This window comes from Pipistrellus kuhlii, unplaced genomic scaffold (genome assembly GCF_014108245.1).
Source record: "Pipistrellus kuhlii isolate mPipKuh1 unplaced genomic scaffold, mPipKuh1.p scaffold_m20_p_15, whole genome shotgun sequence".
Lineage (NCBI taxonomy): Eukaryota > Metazoa > Chordata > Mammalia > Chiroptera > Vespertilionidae > Pipistrellus > Pipistrellus kuhlii.
The window spans coordinates 31,977,384-31,997,888 of NW_023425460.1; the positions used below are offsets into that span (position 1 = coordinate 31,977,384).

Below are 20,505 nucleotides of genomic sequence, written 5' to 3' on the forward strand. Positions count from 1 at the left end.
GAGGAATTGTTTTTATATAATTATTTAAATGTTTCATGAATTCATATTATTTGTAATGTCAAATCTGATGTTGCTTATTTAAATTGAACATGGCTCATACTAAACATAGAGATGCTAGTTTGATGTGATGATTTACTGTTTCCTGTGGTATTAGAGTAGTACATTTTACTGGTTATTTTCTGTTATATTACACTCATCTACTATGGGGCTGAAGCTGGGAACAAGGACCTCATTAAAATAGTCTTGGTGAGTAATATAAGCAAGGAAGGACTTTAGTGCTAGACTCTGACTTTGAATTCCAGCTCCTCACATTGTCAACTTGATTAAGTTAGCTTTTATGTCCTTTTCCTCATGTATAAAAAGGGTAATCATGAACTACCATATGGGGTTGTTGTGAGGATTAAAAAAAAGTCAATACATAAGGTTAGTATAGTGCCTGTCACATAGCAAGTGCTTGGTAAGAATTAGGTGGTGATGATGATGATAATAATGATGATGCCAATAATAATGACTACTGCTGCTATAGAAAGCCTAGTTAACAATATCAGCTTGTTGGTCTATTGCACATGTGTCAAACACAAGGCCCGCGGGCCAAATCCGTCCCGCCAGGCCTTGCAATGTGGCCCACACCGCGCTGTCATCACTGCACTCCGCTGCGTTTCCATCACAATGACAGTTTATGACTGTTCAGTAAACCATTTGGCCCGCGATTTAGGCTGGATTTTAGATTTTGGCCCCTTCTCTGATTGAGTTCGACACCCCTAGTCTATTGGAAGTCAAATGAGCATTAGAGATTAAACATTGAATTATTCCTTCCATTTTTTCTTCCCTTTCTCAAAGTGATTTGGACATCATTCTTGAAGTCCTAGCTTTAAAGTAACATTTAAGTATTTTATGTGATGGAATACTATTCTAGTATCATATTGTAGCTAGATAAAAGCCTAAGACCTAAAATTGATTTTTTTGTGTGTGTTTGTGTGTAATGAAAATAATATATACTATATTAAACATCATGAATTATTTGGGAGACATGATTTAATCCATAGTGTAAACAAAGTTTATCTTATAAACTATATATCTATCTCTATATATAAAAGCCTAAGCCACTGGCTGGTAGCTATGACATGCAATGACCACTGGGGGCAAATGCTCCGACCAGTAGCTATAATGCACACTGACAACCAGGGGGCAGATGCTCAACGCAGGAGCTGCCCAGCTGCGGTGACTTAGCAGTTGCGGTTCTCAGGTGACACCCATCCTGGGGTGTGTCACCCGAGAAACACCCTTCCACAATCCAGGACCCTTCGGGATGTCGGAGAGCCAGTTTCGCCTGATCCGGCAGGCCAGGCCAAGGGACCCCACTGGTGCAAGAATCCATGCACCGAGCCTCTAGTACTTAATAAGAGTTTTACTAAAGTTTATTTTTATTTTTTGGGCAAGCCATTTATTATAACATTCTTTGAATTCTCAGGCTAGATGAACTACAAAAGCAACTACAGGAAGACATTAGGCAGGGCCGAGGCATTAAATCCCCAATCAGAATTGGAGATCAAGACAGTACCGATGATGAGGATGGCCTCTTAGAAGAGCACAGGTATACCGTTTTTTCATAATATATATCCTGTTAAGTTTATACACTTTTAAGTTTTTTCTTTATAAAATAATTGGGCAATTGATGGTTATTTACTTGGTGGATAATCTCTGATGGGTTTCTAATCCATCTGTGATGGATTTGAAAGGAAAATGTTAAGGCCACGTTACATCATTTGTCTTTCCTCCTGATTATTTCTTTTCACACACATTTAGTGGCTTTGGACTAATAACTAGCAGAAAGTGAGGGGAGCAAAACACCTGTTTTCATGCCAGTCTTCTAATCTAGGATTACATTGGTCCTAAGAAAAGTTTTACGCTCAACTTTTAAATATAAATTTAAATGCAATATAACTGTTTGTTAATCAATAACTTTTTTTAATTTCAGGGAATTTCTAAAGAAATTTTCAATTACAATTGATGCTATTCCTGATCATCATCCAGGTGAAGAAATATTTAATTTACTCAATTCCGGAAAAATTTTCAATCAGTATACCTTGGATTTAAGAGACTCTGGTTTTATTGGACAAAATGCTGCAGAAAAGCTTATTCTTAAGTAAGTAGAAAAACAGACATTTTATTTTTTCACATATAAAAATAACTCGAAGATTCTGACTATTGTAACCTTCTAAAAGATTAATTTCTGTTAATGACCTATCCAGTTTCTTAATTCTCTTCCTTACTACAATTACTTCCTTATTGCCCTTTGTATTTTATTATTTAATTACTAAGGCCTGGTGCATGAAAATTCGTGCACTGATGGGGGAGGGGAAGGGGTCCCTCAGACCAGCCTACACCCTATTGCAGTCCAGGAGCCCTTGGGATGTCCCACTGACAGCTTAGGTCCACTCCCCATGGCCTCCCTCTACAGGAGGTGACTGGAGGGCCAATCAGGGCTGTGCAGGCGATGAGTGGCCAGTCCTGCCCCCCATTGTGCCACCACTGCCAGTAGCCTCCCCCTGTGTGAGGCAACCCCGACCCCAGCGGGCCTGAGGAGAGCGAGCTGCCAGCCCTGCCCTGAATCACCCCACTGGTGCCACCATCCATGGCTTCCCTCATCAGGCAGGCAATCAGGTGATGATGCCAGTCCCTGTTTCCCCCTCCCTCTGCCTGCTGGCACGTGCCTTGGCTGGCCTGGCGCCACCTGCTTGCCAGCCCCGCAGGGCGAGGGAGGGGGCACTCACCAGTCATTCCATTGTTTGGTCAGTTTGCATATTACATTTTTATTATACGAGGGTAGGACACAGTATAATATAGTCATTGGGCACTCACCGGTCATTCCATTGTTTGATCAGTTTGCATATTACACTTTTATTATATAGGAGGATAGGACACAGTATAATATAGTCATTTTGCACATCACATGCCTTTATTAGTTAGGATAAGATCCTCTTATATAATAAAGAGCTAATATGCTAATTAGACCGGTCAGCAGAATGACCAGTGTGAGGGGAGTGGAGCAAGGAGGGCTCAGAGGCAGCCAAGGCAGCTGGGGCTGCGAAGGCCTACCCTTACATGAATTTCGTGCATCGGGCCTATAGTCAGTATATAACAACAGTGACTATTAAAATAATAGGGGCTTCATGGGCACGGACAAGGGCTCAATGAGAGCCTGGGGCTGGAGGCAGGGGAGGACCTGGAGGGCTCAAGGGGAAATAAGAGGACATAAGTAATATTTTCAACAATAAAGAATTATTTTTGAAACATTAACAGGGGCTTAAAAAAATTTTTTTTTTATATGAAAGAATTCAAAGATAGGATGTCCAAAACTGGAGTTTCACCATATAATCTTTCTTCTTCACCATCCTTTGCAACTAGTTTCGTTAGGTGTTCCTGGAGCTCCAGCCTTTGCATTCAATTTTTCGGAAATCACACACAACATTTCTAGTTATGGTTAGTTGGATAGAGCTTAGTCAACATGACCATACCTACCTATAGGGAAGGCTGGGAATGATTTTTATTTCAGGCAGCCAGTGTGCCCAGCTAAAAATCAGAGTTTGGATACCAAGAGGAGAGGCAAGGATACATATTGGGATAGGCAATTTGCAGTCTCTATTACCATGCTTTTCTCTCGAATTACCACAAAGCTAATTTCTCTCAGTGCATGATATCTCAGATCCAGAGAGATCGCATTAATTCTGGTGCTGAGTTTTATGAAAGTACAAACCCAAGCTAGCAAAAGCAGATCATGTCCTGAGACTTGATAGACCTTTCCTGTTGATAAACACTGCCAGCTAATGTAGATCTATCCAATAAATAAATCTAGAGCCAAGCCAACAGATTGGATCAGTTTTAGGCCATCAATTGAATATGTTTTATAAATAATCTAACCATTGTAGTGGAATCTACCCAAGGATGGACTTAAGGATGGTTTGCTTGCTCAGTTCCCTGATTATGTCAGATATGATGATAGAAGTTTCTTGTCGACAGTCATATTGAGTCTACTTTATTTTTTTCAGATCAGGAAAAACCGATCAGATTTTTTTGACGACACAAGGCTTTCTTACTTCTGCTTATCACTATGTCCAGTGTCCTGTACCTGTGTTAAAGTGGTTGTTTCGGGTAAGAAAAATGTTTGAGGACTATTGCTTCCAACTGTATCTCCTAGTCAAAAGCAAACTTTTAAAATATAATCTTATTTGAACACTAGGGGCCCAGTGCACAAATTTGTGCACCTTAAAAGGAGCTATGGGCCGAGAGGCTTCGGTGAACACAGGGGTGGGTCTCGGCCCATCTTCTGTGACCCCTCCCAATCCCTTTTACCACAGTCCTCACTGGCAGCCCCACTCCCGCTACCACAGCTCCCATGCACTGACAGTGACGGCCCCTCTCACACCCGCTGACTATGGCATGGAGTGATTGGGGCCAGCGCCAGCAGCAAGTGAGAGTGGGGCCAGTACATCAGTGAGTTTGAATAGTGGCTGCTGCCCCAATTGCCCCTCAGGAGCAGAGGGAGGGGGAGAAGCCCTCATGGGTAATCATTGCCGGCAGCTGCCATTTGCACTTGCTGATGGCACCAAATGATCAGACTGGCACTTAGCACTGGCAGCGGTGCAAGTGCTGGGTGGGACCACAGCATGCAGGAATAAAGTATTTTCAGTAACCACCCAGAGGCTTGCCCTGATGACAGTGATTGGTGCCCTCTCTTGGTCTAGTGCCCCTGCTCACCTGCTCCACCATCCTGCCCCGGCCAACGCCTGCCATGTTTCGTACACGCCCCGAGGTAGTCAGTGCACATCATAGTGATCAGTTGTTCAGTGGTTCCGGTTGTTCGGCCGATCGGTCTATTTACATATTAACCTTTATTATATAGGATTACTAGAGAAAAAAACTACTGTAACACATCAAATCCATAATTTTAGAATGAGGCAAAAGAATCAATATAGCTCTAACCAGTTTGTCTCAGTGGATAGAGCATCAGCCTGTGGACTGAAGGGTTGCAGGTTCTATTCTGGTCAAGGGCATGTACCTTAGTTGCGGGGACATCCCCAGTAAGGGGTTTGCGGGAGGCAGCTGACCGATGTTTCTCTCTCATCAATGTTTCTAACTCTCTATTCTTCTCCGTTCGTCTCTGTAAAAATAAATAAAATATATATTTAAAAAAAGAATCCATCTAAAAAGATTATAAAGAAAATACTAATGCAGGTAATGTGTAGGATAGTCAATAAAATTGTTCCTGGGACATACATTACTAAATCACTGTTATACTTAGTTTCAGAAAAATCTTCTAATGCTTACGTACCTGGGGGTATTTGCCCCATTTTTATAGAGATGCCTGCATACATTTTTAGGATTTGACTTGACTAATCTTTCCCCATTCATTTCTTTTTCATGTAAATCAAATGGAATGTTTCTCCTCATTCATATCTAACTATTAAATCCACCTCAGATAATTATCTTAAATTTTGTATTATCTATATGGTAACTTTATAAATATCTAGTGATATCAGAGAACACTATGATATATGAAGTGAGAAGTGGGACTCAAAAGTTATTATTTTTATAGTTTCAAATGTTGTATTTGTCTTATTATAAAAGAAGGTTTTAAAAATAACACGTGAGAATGGAAAATGCCCTGACTTCAGAATGAGACCTGGATTTCAATTCCAGCTGCTCATGTATTACGCTGGGTAGAGTATTTAATCTCTCCGAGCCTGTTTGCTCCTGTGTGTGATGTATGACCACTTCCTAAGGTTTTTATAAGTATTCAAAGAAATGCACATAAAACACCTGTTGTATATGTGGCTGGCAAATAGTAAATGCTTATGTTTTCTTTCTTCTCCTTAATACTCTGTCATTCATCTACTTAGATGATGTCAGTTCATACAGACTGTATTGTGTCCGTGCAGATTTTAAGTACATTGATGGAAATAACAATTAGAAATGGTGAGTATATAATGGTAATTAGCAGTATGAATTATTGGTTGATATGTGAATGGTCTTTTTTGTATTGTTGAAAATTAGTAGGATATTTGGGAATATAGAATAAAAATTATTTTTGTAATCTAAAGTCTTTAATAATGAAACGCCACCAAAAATGAGTATCTGCATTTTTCTAGTTGTATAAGATGTTGCAAGTGGCAGCCCTTACCTAATATTTACCAAGTCATGGCTTACTGTGCTAGGTAAGTAGAAATAGTTGCAAGCTTATTTATTTAGTCAATTAACTTTAATTGGCTCTTGGTGAGCCACAGTATTATACTGATTGTGCACTAAAGCAATTGATAGAGTCTACTGCAAAATTGACAGTTGCTTTTTTAAACCTTTGCGATCTCTTATAATGAAACAAGCATTGTGATCTAGCTGTCTTTCTTGTTTTGAGGATTGTGACACATAGGCACTGGTGATGGTAAAATCACCCTGTGCGAATAGTAATTGGTATTTTACCATTGTTATTTCTGTCTTTTCAAAATGTATTGCTTCCTCCTGAGGTACACCCTTTTATCCATCCTCTCTCAGATACTTTGTTCATAAATGTCATTTCTTTCATATTTATTTGAAATTTTGTAATTTTTATATGATCATTCTATACAACTATATTGTTAACATATCATTACCAGTTGTCATATAAAATCACTATAATAATCCATGTTTCACATGCAGACTATCTTGCAACTGTGAGTTTGTGAACTCAGATAAAATATTTTCTTCTATTAGATACCTTCAGTGATTCACCAGTTTGGCCTTGGATCCCATCATTGTCTGATATAGCAGCTGTGTTTTTCAATATGGGAATTGATTTTAGATTTTTGTTTCCTCTGGAGAAACTTCAGCCAGACTTTAATGAAGACAATCTAGTGTAAGTTTTCTCTTCATAATTAATGCCAAAAACATTCTTTTAAACAATTTTTATATAAGAATAGTTAATAGTCATTCTTTTAATAATTTTAATATCCGTTCTTGATTTTTTTTAAAAATCTTTTAAAGTTCAAATGGATCTTGAATTAGATACATTAACCTCTATCTTCATCTAAAGCCATCATGTTTAACAAGGGAAAAATAGAAACTTTTTTAAAATTCAAAAACATAGTAATAATATTTTACCTGTTTTCTGTTTTGCTCTCACTTTGTTCTAGCCAAAATATCTGCTTGTGCTTTCTATACATTAGCCATTATTGCATTAGTTCTTCTTCAGACTGACCCCTTAGTTCCATCCTCAGTGTTTCTCTGTCTTACTTACTGAAACACTGTTTAAAAGACAGTCCATCTATTGGGGGCAGATTATGGTACGTTAATAATAATCATCACAACTACTAAAACATATTGCTTAGTATGTGCAAAACATGGTTCTAAGGCTTAATATGTAGTATTTTATTTAATAATCACTACAACTATTAGTATTTTCATTCCCATTTACAGGTAAGTCAGGCATAGAAACATATTAAGTAACTTGCCTAAGGTGTATAGCTAGAAAGGGAAACAGGACTACCAAGCAGATATTTAAAAAATAAAAAGTTCTGCCGAAACCGGTTTGGCTCAATGGATAGAGCGTCGGCTTGGAGACTGAAAGGTCCCGGGTTCGATTCCGGTCAAGGGCATGTGCCTTGGTTGCAGGCATATCCCCAGTCGGGGGTGTGCAAGAGGCAGCTGATCGATGACTCTCTCTCATCGATGTTTCTAACTCTCTATCTCTCTCCCTTCCTCTCTGTACAAAATCAATAAAATATTTTTTTTTTAAAGTTTAAAAAAATAAATAAATAAAAATAAAAAAGTTCTTCAGATATGCAAGCATCTCCATGATATATATTAAGTGAAAAAGGAGATGTGCATAACAGAGTAGTATATAATATGTTAACATTGGTATTACAGGTGTGTGTGTGTGGTGGGGAATACTCATTTATTTGTATATGCATAAAACACTTGTGGAAAAAAAAGGACTAAAAGTAGAAGTGATGGTTTTATACTCTAGACTGGGAGTATAATTCTTCACAGCATACTGTATCTGGATACCTCTTGACTTTTTAATCAGATTAAACAAGGAAATATCTTTTTTTAAATCACCTAAGTGTATGCTTTTTATTGATTTAAGAGAAAGAGAAGGAAACATCAATCAATTGCCTCAATACATGCCCTGCCAGGGATGGAACCCTCAACCTAGGCATATGCTCTGACCAGAAATCAAAGCCACAACCTTTTGATGAACAGGATCAAACTGAGCTACCCAGCCAGATCTTACCTATCTTTTGAAGGCCAAGTTCATGTGTCTCCTCTTCACTTACTTCAATGGGGAGGCTTACAGTTGTTTCTTTATATTGCTGTGGCAGTTTCTTTAAGTCATAGGAGGCTTTTAAATATTAAGAGTTCTTTTTGTAGTCAGAGCCATCATCTACCTAACTCTCTGATACCAAAAGTAATGAGGATAGTGCCTTATAATAAGTAGTTGTTCAAGGAAAAATTTAATGCATACAGATAGGAATCAAATTAGTATTTACCTGGAGTGAGAGAAAGTGGATTGACTTGCATCTGACAAGAAGGGACTTTTATTGTAGGAGTAATGGAAATGTCCTGTTTCTTGATTTGGATGGTTGTTACACTAGTATATATTTATCAAAACTTAAAATGGGCATATTCCCCTTATTGAATATAAGTTATGCCTCAATATAATATACATTTTTTATGTTATATTTCTTATTATTGTACCTAATTTCGTTTTTGCTTTATTCATTTTCCATAGTTCTGAAACACAAATGACATTGGGGGGAAAAGGAAGTGAAGATTCATCTTGTAAGCCGATTTTTTCAACTCTTCCTGAAACCAACATTTTAAATGTGGTTAAGGTAGGTAAAACACTTATGTGTGTCTGACTCAGAGCCGGAACCATTAATTTTGTGGATAATGGTTTTAAAACAAAATCACTAGTGTTTTACCAGGTGATTTCCAGTCTCTGAAATTTCTTAGCAATAACCTTTGTTTTAAAGATAATTTTTGCTGTTTTTATTTTAGTTTTTAATATTAGGAGTGAAAGAGATCTTTAGATCAGAGTATATATTTAACATAGTCCTAGGAATACTTTACCAAGAACCTTTTTGAAACTAATATCTTTAAACCAATAATTTTTTTAGAATTCAGATGTATGAAGAAAATTTACAATATAGCTCAGTGACTAAGAATGATATTACACCAAATCAATGATATTACACTATTAAGAAAATCTTGAGCCCTAGCTGGTTCAGCAGACTGAAGTGTCCCAGGTTCAATTCCGGTCAAGGGCACATGCCCGGCTTGCAGGCTCAATCCCCAGTAGGGGGCGTGCAGGAGGCAGCTAATCAATGATTCTCTGTCATTGTTATCTCTTGCTCCCTCTCCCTTCCTCTCTGAAATCAATAAAAACATATGTAAAAAAAAGAAAAAGGAAAATCTTGAAAATGAGAAAATGTGGAAGAAAATACTTAATCCTATCACCTAATTCAACTAACATGGGTAATTTTTTTCCTAGGCAACTGATGTTTTGTTTTCTACGCAATTCTCTTTTGCATTTTTTATTTAAAAGTTGTTATTTTAAACTATTTAAGTAAAATTTATCTCAAGTAGCTTTTTCTCTGCATTTTTATCAAAGTTTCTAGGCTTATGTACATCAATACATCCAGAAGGTTACCAAGATCACGAAATAATGTTGCTGATTTTAATGTTATTTAAAATGAGTTTGGAAAAACAGCTAAAGCAGATTCCTCTAGTGGATTTTCAAAGTCTCCTGATAAACCTGATGAAAAACATCAGAGATTGGAACACAAAGGTAATTATTTAAAAGTTTAGTATTGGTTTTCTTGTGTAACATCAAAATTAGACTTTCACAGAGCATGCAGAACAGTTTCTAAGCTCAGTTAAGATCTTGGGCAGGTCCTAGCTGGTTTGGCTCAGTGGATAGAGCATTGGCCTGTGAACTGAAAAGTCCCAGGTTCGATTCCGGTCAAGGGCATGTATCTTTTTTTTTTTCTTTTTTTTCTTTTCTTTTTTTAATATATATTTTCATTGATTTTTTACAGAGAGGAAGAAAGAGGGATAGAGAGTTAGAAACATCAATGAGAGAGAATCATCGATCAGCTGTCTCTTGCACACCCCCTACTGGGGATATGCCCGCAACCAAGGTACATGCCCTTGACTGGAATCGAACCTGGGACCTTTCAGTCCACAGGCCAACACTCTATCCACTGAGCCAAACCAGTTTTGGCAAGGACATGTATTAGGTATCTTGGTTGCAGCACATCCCCAATAGGAGGTATGCAGGAGGCAGCTGATTGATGTTTCTCTCCCATGGAGGTTTCTGACTCTATCCCTCTCCCTTACTCTCTGTAAAAAAATCAATAAAATATATATTTCTTTTAAAAAGATCTTGGGCAAATGAAAAATAAACTAAGGAAGGGACTGTCTTTGCTGAACTGTATTATTTAGTTATAACTGAATCATCTCTAAAACTATTTTTTACACACATACACCAAATGTGTTTATTGGGGAATTAATATAGATGCTAGAGATACATCTGTTAAAAAAGACAAAGCTCTTAACCTCATGGTAGTTTTACCCTAGTCAGGGCGTTATATAATGTAGAAAGTTGCCCTCGCTGGTTTGGCTCCGTGGATAGTGTTGGCCTGCGGACTGAAGGGTTTCGGGCTCAGTTCTAATCAAGGGCACATGCAGGAAGCAGCTGATCAGTGATTTTCTCTCATGTTGATGTCTATTTCTCCCTCTCCCTTCCTCTGAAATCATAAAGAAATATTTAAAAAATAAATAAAACGTAAATGTAGAATATAATATGTCAAGTTATAATAGGGTTACAAATAAAAATAAAGCAAGACATGAGTATAGAGAATAGCAAGACAGTCAAGGAATGCCTTTCTAGAGTGACCTTTGAGCAGAGACCGAAAAGAAATGATGGAGTGAGTTATACATAACAAGAATATAAGTTGAACTTCTGCAGCCATATTGAGGCTAAACATGTATAACTTTTTTAGACTTAAAAATTATGTTTTTCAAGCTTTTCGGTGAAAAATTTCAAAGAGTAAAAATAGAATAAAGTGTAATGAACCCCTACCTACCTATCACCCAGCTTTCTTATTAAGACATTATCTTGTCTCATCTGTAATCCCCCCTCCCCCATATTTCTTTACCCTACTCAGGGATTATTTTGAAGCAGTTTTGTTAGATTATAAATACTGGAATAGCGAAGGATCCTTAAAATGCAAGGAATCTCGGTCCAGGAAGATACACGGTCTCTTACAACTCTCATTGTACACCTTTGGGAACTGGTATTTGTATTCAAATCACTTTATTCTTCCAAGAAGGAATATTTAAGTACACATAGATAGGCATCTGTTCAGACTGTTCTAGAGTTTAAGATAAAATTGAATCTGTGTACTATGTACATTTTAGCAAGTACTAGATTCCATGCTGTTTATAAAAATGAGTGCTCTTTTCATAATAATGCTTCCACTATGGCAAGATCATTATAGATGATCTGTTAGATATTTGATTCCACTGAACTGTTTGAAAAATCTTATTCTTTGTTTTCAGATGCCTGAACTCTGTTTGGCCATTAATGAACTCTCCAGTCATCCCCACAACCTTCTGTGGTTGGTACAGCTGGTCCCTAACTGGACATCCCATGGAAGGTATTGAAAAGTGAGAATTAAACATTTAAAAATGTATAGTGTTGTCTAGCCGATGTGGCTCAGCAGTTGAGCATCGACCTATGAACCAAGAGATCACGGTTCCATTCCCAGTCAGGGGAATTGCCTTGGTTTCGGGCTCACCCCCAGTTGAAGGTGTGTAGGAGGCAGCCAATCAATGATTCTCATTGATGTGTGTGTGTGTGTCTCTCTCTTTCCCTCTCCCTTCCTCTCTGAAATCAATAAAAATGTATTTTAAAATGTATAATGTTTACATTAACAAAATGTTTTGGGGACCTTTATTTCCTTTTATCATACCTTAAGTGTTAGATCTGAGTCTTTTATTTCATATTTAGCCCTGGGAAAATGCATTGACAGCTTGATTCTGACACTAAGGCAACTCAACTTTATATACAAATATTTTATATGAAACGTTTACTATTCTATTTAAGCTTATATGTTAGCAGGACTAGAAGAACTTTTGGCTCATTCATCTGCTTCTCAAATAGTATTGATTAAAATACATTCTAAAATTGTAATTTCAGGCAACTGAGACAGTGCCTCAGCCTAGTGATTATTTCAAAGCTTTTGGATGAGAAATGTGAAGATATCCCTAACGCCAATAATCTGCAGGTATAAATAACATTTTTGTATTCCTAGTAAATGGAAGAAGTTGTAAAGTGTAAGGAAAATTGATGGATCCTTAGTCAAAAGTCCTGGGATTAAATCTCAATTCTCAGACATAATACTCTGTTTCCCCGAAAATAAGACAGTGTCTTATATTAATTTTTGCTCCCAAAGATGCACTAGGTCTTATTTTCAGGGGATGTCTTATTTTTCCATGAAGAAGAATACGGTACACATTTATTGTTAAATGAAAATAAAGGAAATTTATTACCTGTATACGGTAGTACGGTAGTTGTCAACACAAACCAGACAAACTGTGAATCCTACAGTATCAAGAATTTACTCATTTATTCAATGACAATCATGTCATCATCTTCTGGAACATCATCATAACAATACAATCCCTGAATTTCCTGGTGAATTTCTTGTGACTCCATTTCTTTCAGAATCAGTGGACCAAATCTCTCATGTTTAGTCTAGGCCCTTATTTTCGGGGGGATGCCTTATATTTCACTCAGAAGGAAACCTGTAAGTAGGTCTTATTTTTGGACGATGTCTTATTTTCGGGGAAACACGGTACTATTTATGTAATCTTTAGGATGATACTTAATGAGATTTCGTTTCTTCATTTGTGAAATGGAGATAGTATCACACCCTCTACTATCTCCATAGGATTGTTGTGGACATTTAGATCAGCATTCACCAACCTTTTGAACCTCATGGAACACCACAGACCACTGGTTGGCGATCACTAATTTAGATGAAGTAGTATATAAAATCTGCTAGGAAAACCATAATGTGCTATATATGATGTCATTTATTAAATTAACTCGTCAAGGTTAGCAATTTTATCACAAGATTAGAAATTGCAAAACTCTTGTACATTAACTGCATCTTATACCTGTTTTAATATTAGTCTTTAAATTGTAGAGCTTAAATGTTGTTGCCCTTCATTCAGTGCCCATATACACATAGATACCCGAGTGTGTATAAACATGTCCTAGGCAAGTTCTACTCTGAGAAGTCCTGAAGGCTTTTTTCAAACATTAATAGTAATAATGGGACTACTCGTAGTTATATTTGAAAAGTCAACATAGAACCAGATTGAGGTGTAGTGCTCTTGTGTGACTTGCAGTTTGGTACAAGATAATCTGAAGGGGGGGGATGAATTACAGACTCTGCCCTTGGAAACATAACCTAAGTCATTGAAACAAACAAACGAAAACAACGGTTGTGGTACAGTGTAGTAAGAGCGGTGATAGAAGAGTGCACAGGTGCTATGGGACAGAGAGATTGAAACAACTAGATGCATTGGTGGAGTTGAGGTAGATTTGATTCCAGATTACCTGGGGACCACTTCTGAGTCACCAGGGTCATTATCAAATATTTCTCAGTCTTTTCAGTGATATTTACTGCTATCAAAAGGGAATCCTTTAAAAAATTCAGTGACTTCTACTCATAGATTCAATTTTGCTGACTTTCAAATAATTTCACAGAAAATACACTCTCTTTGATCTCTATTATAATGCCATTTGGTCTCCTCCTTAAGCTTTTATCCTCAATTACAAGTACTAATCTTTAAAATCCCTTTTAGGCAATTGAGGACTTTAAAATAGAAGGGAAATTGGTATCAGTTAAAGGGCCAAAATTAGAGAAGTCAAAATGAATGGAGGATACACTAAAAAAAAAAAAAAAAAAAAAAAAAAAAAGCCTGAGAAAGAATAATTGTATTGCTCAATATTACTCAATGTCTTTCTTTTGATAGATATCAGTCCTACATCGGTATCTTGTACAAATGAAGCCTTCTGATTTATTGAAGAAAATGGTCTTGAAGAAAAGGGCTGAACAACCAAATGACACCATTGATGACAGTCTTCATTTGGAACTTGAAAAGCAGGTATCTGAAGTTAATCATCTCAAAAAGAATACATATGAGCATGGCTGATGCCACCTTCCTAACCATAGACTGACACAGCATAGGCATTTAGAGAGTACTATAAAGTGCATGTTACTGTCATTCAGTAACATTCTTCAGTAAAATTCTTCAGTAAACTTGAGAGTTGTAATCGAGGTTAAAAAAAGGGGGGGGGGATGATTATTGGTAATTTAGCACTGGGAGTATTTTTTTTTGTAGCCCTTTACTTGGGCAGTTGTGAGGTAAAATGCACTTGTGTTAGAAATCAGAAAGCCTGGGTTAATTGCATGGCTTTTTCGTACTTACTGACTCAATTTACTTTAGCAAATCCTTAATCCTTCCTGGGCAGCTTTCCCAGTGTGTAAACTAGAGTGATATCTATGCTAGCCAATTTCATGGGTGTTCATTTTATTCATTTCTCTAATAGGCATATTACCTGACCTACATTCTTCTTCATTTAGTTGGTGAAGTTAGTTGTTCCCATACTTTTCCTTCTGATCAACGGGTAAGTAGTTTTAAATAGTTTTTGTTTTTAATAAATGTCACTATTGATGGAATGAATGAATGAACATTCTTTATTAATTGTATTAAACTAATTGGGATGACATTGGTTAATGAGATGTTTTGCCCAGCTGGTGTGGCTCAGAGGTTGAGCATCAACACATGAACCAAGAAGTTACAGTTTTGATCCCCAGTCAGGGCCTCATGCCCAGGTGTTGGGCTCGATTCCCAGTAGGGAGCGTGAAAGAGGCAGCGGTAGATGTTTCTCTCTCATCGATGTTCCTAGCTCTCCCTCTCCCTCTCCAAATCAATAAAAACATTTTTTAAAAGGATTATATGTTTTAAGTGTACAGTTCTATAATACATTATCTGTATATTGCATTGTGTGTTCACCAAAGTCAAATCATCTGTCACCACATATTTGACCCTCTTCACATACCTCCCTCCACCTCCATTTTCCTCTGGAAACCTGTTGTCTGTCTCTGAGTTTTTGTTTGTTTTGTTTGTCCATTTGTTGCTTTGTGTTTTATATCTCCATGAGTGAAATCATATGTTTCTTTTTCTGTGTGACTTGCTTAGTATGATTCTCTCAAGATCCATCCATGTTGTCCCAAATAGCAGTATTTCATCTTTTCTTATGGCTGAGTAGTATTCCATTGTATATGTGTACCACATCTTTATCCAGTCATTCATCGAAGGACACTTAGGTTGTTCCCATGTCTTGGCCACCATGTGAACATAGGAATTCATATATCTTTACAAGTGTTTTCAGATTTTTTGGGTAGATACCCAAAAGAGTGATTGCTCAGTCATATGTTAGTTCTGTTCTACTTTGGGGAGGAGTGGGGGCAAAGAAACCTCCATACTGTTCCCATGTACCAATTTATGAAAATTCTTTATATAGGAGAAAATTTAATAAAAGTTAACTTTGGATTTGCTGTATAACCATGATTTTCTTTTTTTATTTACTTATTTTTATTTTTTGTATTTTATTGATTTTAACAGAGAGAAAGGGAGAGGAATAGAGAGCTAGAAACATTAATGAGAGAGAAACACCAATCAGCTGCCGCCTGCACACCCCCCACTGGGGATGTGCCTGCAACCAAGGTACATGCCCTTGACTAGAATCGAACCTGGGATCCCTCAGTCCACAGGCCAATGCTCTATCCACCGAGCCAAACCAGTCAGGGCTGTATAACAGTGATTTTCAACCTTTTTCATTTCATGGCACATATAGACTAATTAATAAAATTCTGAGGCACACCAAAATATATATATTTTTGCCAGCCTAACAAAACAATGGGTACAATTTTGATTAATTCCCATTGGATGGCTATTACTGTGTTTGATATTGTCACTTTTTTTAAATTTGATAATCTAAGGGAAAGGGGTCAGTGCCCTTAAGTAGGCAGGTATCGCATGTTTTAAAAATTCCTATGGTTGAAAAAGCACTGCTTTAAGATATTAGCACTTCTGTCTAAAAACTTTAAAACTTTTATTGATAAATATTATATTTTTGTGATTACACATAGTATTAACATGGATATGCTTATTCATACATCTCTGCCAACCTATGTAAGCATTTCTGCAGGGGAAATTCCTAAAAGTAGAATTGCTAGATCAAAGGTTATAAATTTTTCAAATTTTAATTATTTAAAATAGCTATTATCACACTTCCCTCCTAAAAAGTAACCATTCAGCCCTGGCTGGTATGGCCCAGGTGGTTGGGCTTCATCCCATGCACCAAAAGGTGGCCAGTTCAATTCCTAGTCAGCGCACATGCAGGGGTTTGGGGCTCCATCCCCAGTTGTGGGGTGTGCGGCAGGCTGTCGATTGATGTCTTGCTTTCACATCAATGTTTCCCTCTCCCTCTTTAAAGGAGAAGGAGAGAGAGAGAGAGAGAGAGGGAGGGAGGGGGGGAGAGAGAGAGAGAGAGAGAGAGAGGGAGAGAGAGAGGGAGAGGGAGAGGGAGAGGGAGAAACATCAATGATGAGAGCCATCAGTTGGCTGCCTCCTGCACACCCCACACTGGGAATCGAGCCTGCAGCCCCTGCATGCACCCTGACTGGTAATTGAACCTCAACCTCCTGGTTCACAAGTCGACTCAACCACTGAGCTGTGCCAGCCAGTCAAAATAAAAACCTTTTTTAAAGTGTCTATTTGCGCCGAAACCGGTTTGGCTCAATGGATAGAGCGTCAGCTTGGGGACTGAAAGGTCCCGGGTTCGATTCCGGTCAAGGGCATGTACCTTGGTTGCGGGCATATCCCCAGTAGGGGGTGTGCAAGAGGCAGCTGATCGATGACTCTCTCTCATCGATGTTTCTAACTCTCTCCCTTCCTCTCTGTACAAAATCAATAAAATATATTTTAAAAAATTTTAAAAAAAATTAAAAAAAATAAAGTGTCTATTTGCATTCTTACCTTAGTATATTCAACCTAAGTATATGTATGAGAGTGACTGTTTTAGACTATATACTTCTAAAACTTGAAAGACATTTAATTTTTCTTTTTTGCTCAACCCTTTTCTCTCCCCCCTGTCCCCCTACTCCCCCCCCCCCCCCCCCCGCCCCCAACCGCTGCAACAACCTTGCCCATCAGAGCACCCCTGCCTGCGCTCTATGAGTCTTTATTTTGCTTGGTAGTTTGTTTATTAACTTCTTCATATGGTACTCGTCTTTCTCTGACTGGCTTATTTCACTTAATATAATGTTCTCTAGGTCATCCATGCTGTCTCCATGGTAAAGTTTTCTTCCTTTTTATGGTCCAGTAGTATGGTATACTGTGTAAATGTACTACAGCTGTTTTATCCCCTCATCTACTGATGGACACTCGGGCTGCTTCCAAATCTTGGCCATTGTAAAGAATGCTGCAATGAGTGCTAGCTGGTTTAGCTCAGGGGATAGAGCATCGGCCTGCGGACTGAAGGGTCCTGGGTTCGATTTTGGTCAAGGGCACATGCCCAGGTTGTGGGCTTGGTCCCCAGTAGGGGGCATACAGGAGACGGTCGGTCAATGATTTCCTCTCATCATTGATGTTTGTATCTCTCTCTCACTTCCTCTCTGAAATCAATAAAAAGTGCTGCAATGATCATAGGGGTGCATGTATTTTTTTAAATTAGTGTTTCCAGTGTTTTTTTTTCAGATAAATTCCCATAAGTTGAATCACTGGGTGATAAGCAGATCCATTTTTAATTTTAAGGTAATTCCATAATGCTTTCCATAGTGGTTGCACCAATCTATTCCCACCAACAGTGCACAAGGGTTCCCTTTCTCCGCATCCTCACCAACACTTGTTTATTGCTTTATTCATGAAAGCCATTCTGACAGGTGTGAGGTGATAACTCATTGTGGTAAAACAATTTTTCAAGAAACTAGTAAAATAATTTATAGAGAAAAATAAGTTAGCTGCTACTTGAATATTTCATGAAAAAATGTGTTGAAGGACTTTTAACACATTACAGCACAATCTGAGCTCTGGGATTAATTTCCATTAATGTGCTTCAATATGTAGCAAAATAACTCATTTATTTTTGTGTATATCTTTTTTTAAATATATTTTTATTGATTTCAGAGAAGAAAGGAGAGGGAGAGAGAGATAGAAACATCAATGATGAAAGAGAATCATTGATCAGCTGCCTTTTGCACATCTCACACTGGGGATCAAGCTTGCAACCCAGGAATGTGCCCTGACCAGGAATTGAACTGTGACCTCCAGTTTCATAGGTTAGCACTGAGCCACACTGGCCAGGCTATTATTGTGTATATCTTTTTACATTAACTAGCAATAAACCATAACAGTCTTATTGTGGCAGTTATTACTCTCATACAACTTGTGTTGGATGGTTAAATCAGAAATTGCTAACTGGAGAATGGTAAATTTTTAAATGCCTTTGAGTTTTAATAATTTTTAATGCTTCAGAGTTGTTTTCATTTCTTGCATTTGTTTTGCACAGAAACACTTTGTGCACCTCTGTGGGGCTTTGGAAAAGCATGTTAAGTGTGATATTAGGGAAGATGCAAGACTGTTTTATAGAACTAAGGTAAGTGTGCATTTCATTTTTTTACATGTTTTTTTATTTGTTTAACATTGGTTACATCAATATTTGAGGAAGAAATTTTACTATGCTTTCTAGTCTAAAATTTCTGACAGATAAGGAGAAAGATTCTTCTACTAATGAAACAAGTTAAGATCTTTGTGTTTAAGTAGACTTAAAGGATTAAAGCATTGTTTAAGTAAATATATAAGCTTTAAAATGGTGGTTATAAAACTTTGTTTTGTTCATAGAGAATAAATAAGGTAGGTGTTATTCTTTGAATATTCCATCTGAGAATGTGTTGAAAGAAGGACTCTTCTGCTGAAACTGGTTTGGCTCAGTGGATAAAGCGACCGTCTGCGGACTGAAGGGTCCCAGGTTTGATTCTGGTCAAGGGCATGTACCTTGGTTACGGGCACATCCCCAGTGGGGGGTGTGCAGGAGGCAGCTGGCCGATGTTTCTCTCTCATGGACATTTCTAGCTCTTTATCCCTCTCCCTCTCTGTGGAAAATCAATAAAATATATTTTTTAAAAAGAAGAAGGAGGACTCTTCAAATTTCTCAGTTCTATACATCACCCAGTCTGAGCTCTAGGAAGGAAATGATTTAGCAGTAAGCTTCCTAAGCTTTTTCCTTAAAGGTTTGGTATATTCAAAGAGTAAAAAAGCTAAGTATATGAGTATAGAGTTAGGTAAGCAACTTTAGTATTAATAAAATGATTTGGCCCTAGCTGGTTTGGCTCAGTGGATAGAGCGTCAGCCTGTGGACCCAAGGGTCCCAGGTTCGATTCTGGTCAAGGGCATGTACCTTGGTTGCAGGCACATCCCCAGTGGGGGGTGTGCAAGAGGCAGCTGATCGATGTCTCTCTCTCATCGACATTTCTAACTCTCTATCCCTCTCCTTTCCTCTCTATAAGAAGTCAATAAAATATATATTTAAAAATAAATAAATAAAATAAAATGATTTGGCAGTTTTTCCTAAAACACTAACTTAACATTTTTTAAATAACTTTTTCTTCTAAGAATTTTTTTACTTCAAATTATCTTTTAGCTTTTATAATGCAAAACTAATTCCTTTTTGTCCCTGTGTTTGAATAGTCATTGAATGTTGACTATCAGCTTTGTAACTTTATATCTTACATTAATTGGCTGTAAAGGTTAGCCCATTTGGATTTAGTGTCTGTATTTATTTTAATAGATTTAAGTTAAATACAAAAATGAGCAGCTAAGAAAGCTGTATCAGGTTGCAGATTTTCAAATACACATAGGGGATAGCTCTTTGGCCTAGAGTGGAAACTAGTTTCAGAAACACACATTCTTTTGAAAACTATAATAACTAGAGTTATTGGCCCTTAGAACTCAGTGGTAGCGGCTACTGCTGACTGACATGGTAAAAGGAGACCACCCAAGGTTTTCCTTTCTTAAAGCCAAAGGCAGGACATAGATTGGTGCCAGGGCTCCTCTTACTTAAAGTGGAGAATAACATAGAGGTCTGGGGAAATTGCTTAGGGGGTGGCCCTGCTGAAATCGTTGAGTTGAAATAGTTGAGAGCCTCTCTCCACAAGCCTCCATTTAGAAAGGTGGTAATTGTTTTAGAGAGACTGAACTCTAAATGGAGGGGCGGGGGGAGAGGGAGGCGGAAAGACCTTGCGCCCTAGCTGGTTTGGCTCAGTGGGTAAGAGTGTTGGCCTATAGACTGAAGGGTCCAGGGTTCAAGTCCAGTCAAGGGCACATGCC

General features: G+C 37.8%; 1 protein-coding gene across 4 annotated transcripts in view; it reads left to right on the top strand.

Annotated features, from left to right (window-relative positions):
• SLF2 (SMC5-SMC6 complex localization factor 2) overlaps positions 1-20,505 on the top strand; it is a 42,076-nt gene that overhangs the window by 15,272 nt on the left and 6,299 nt on the right. For all 4 annotated transcript variants that reach the window (XM_036438878.2, XM_036438879.2, XM_036438880.2 and 1 more), the window contains 12 exons: positions 1,472-1,594; positions 1,979-2,146; positions 4,050-4,152; positions 5,901-5,976; positions 6,748-6,889; positions 8,765-8,867; positions 9,647-9,823; positions 11,599-11,696; positions 12,239-12,326; positions 14,086-14,217; positions 14,663-14,740; positions 18,689-18,775. In XM_036438878.2, the coding sequence (XP_036294771.1) occupies positions 1,472-1,594; positions 1,979-2,146; positions 4,050-4,152; positions 5,901-5,976; positions 6,748-6,889; positions 8,765-8,867; positions 9,647-9,823; positions 11,599-11,696; positions 12,239-12,326; positions 14,086-14,217; positions 14,663-14,740; positions 18,689-18,775 (1,375 nt within the window). The remainder of the gene's footprint in view (positions 1-1,471; positions 1,595-1,978; positions 2,147-4,049; positions 4,153-5,900; positions 5,977-6,747; positions 6,890-8,764; positions 8,868-9,646; positions 9,824-11,598; positions 11,697-12,238; positions 12,327-14,085; positions 14,218-14,662; positions 14,741-18,688; positions 18,776-20,505) is intronic.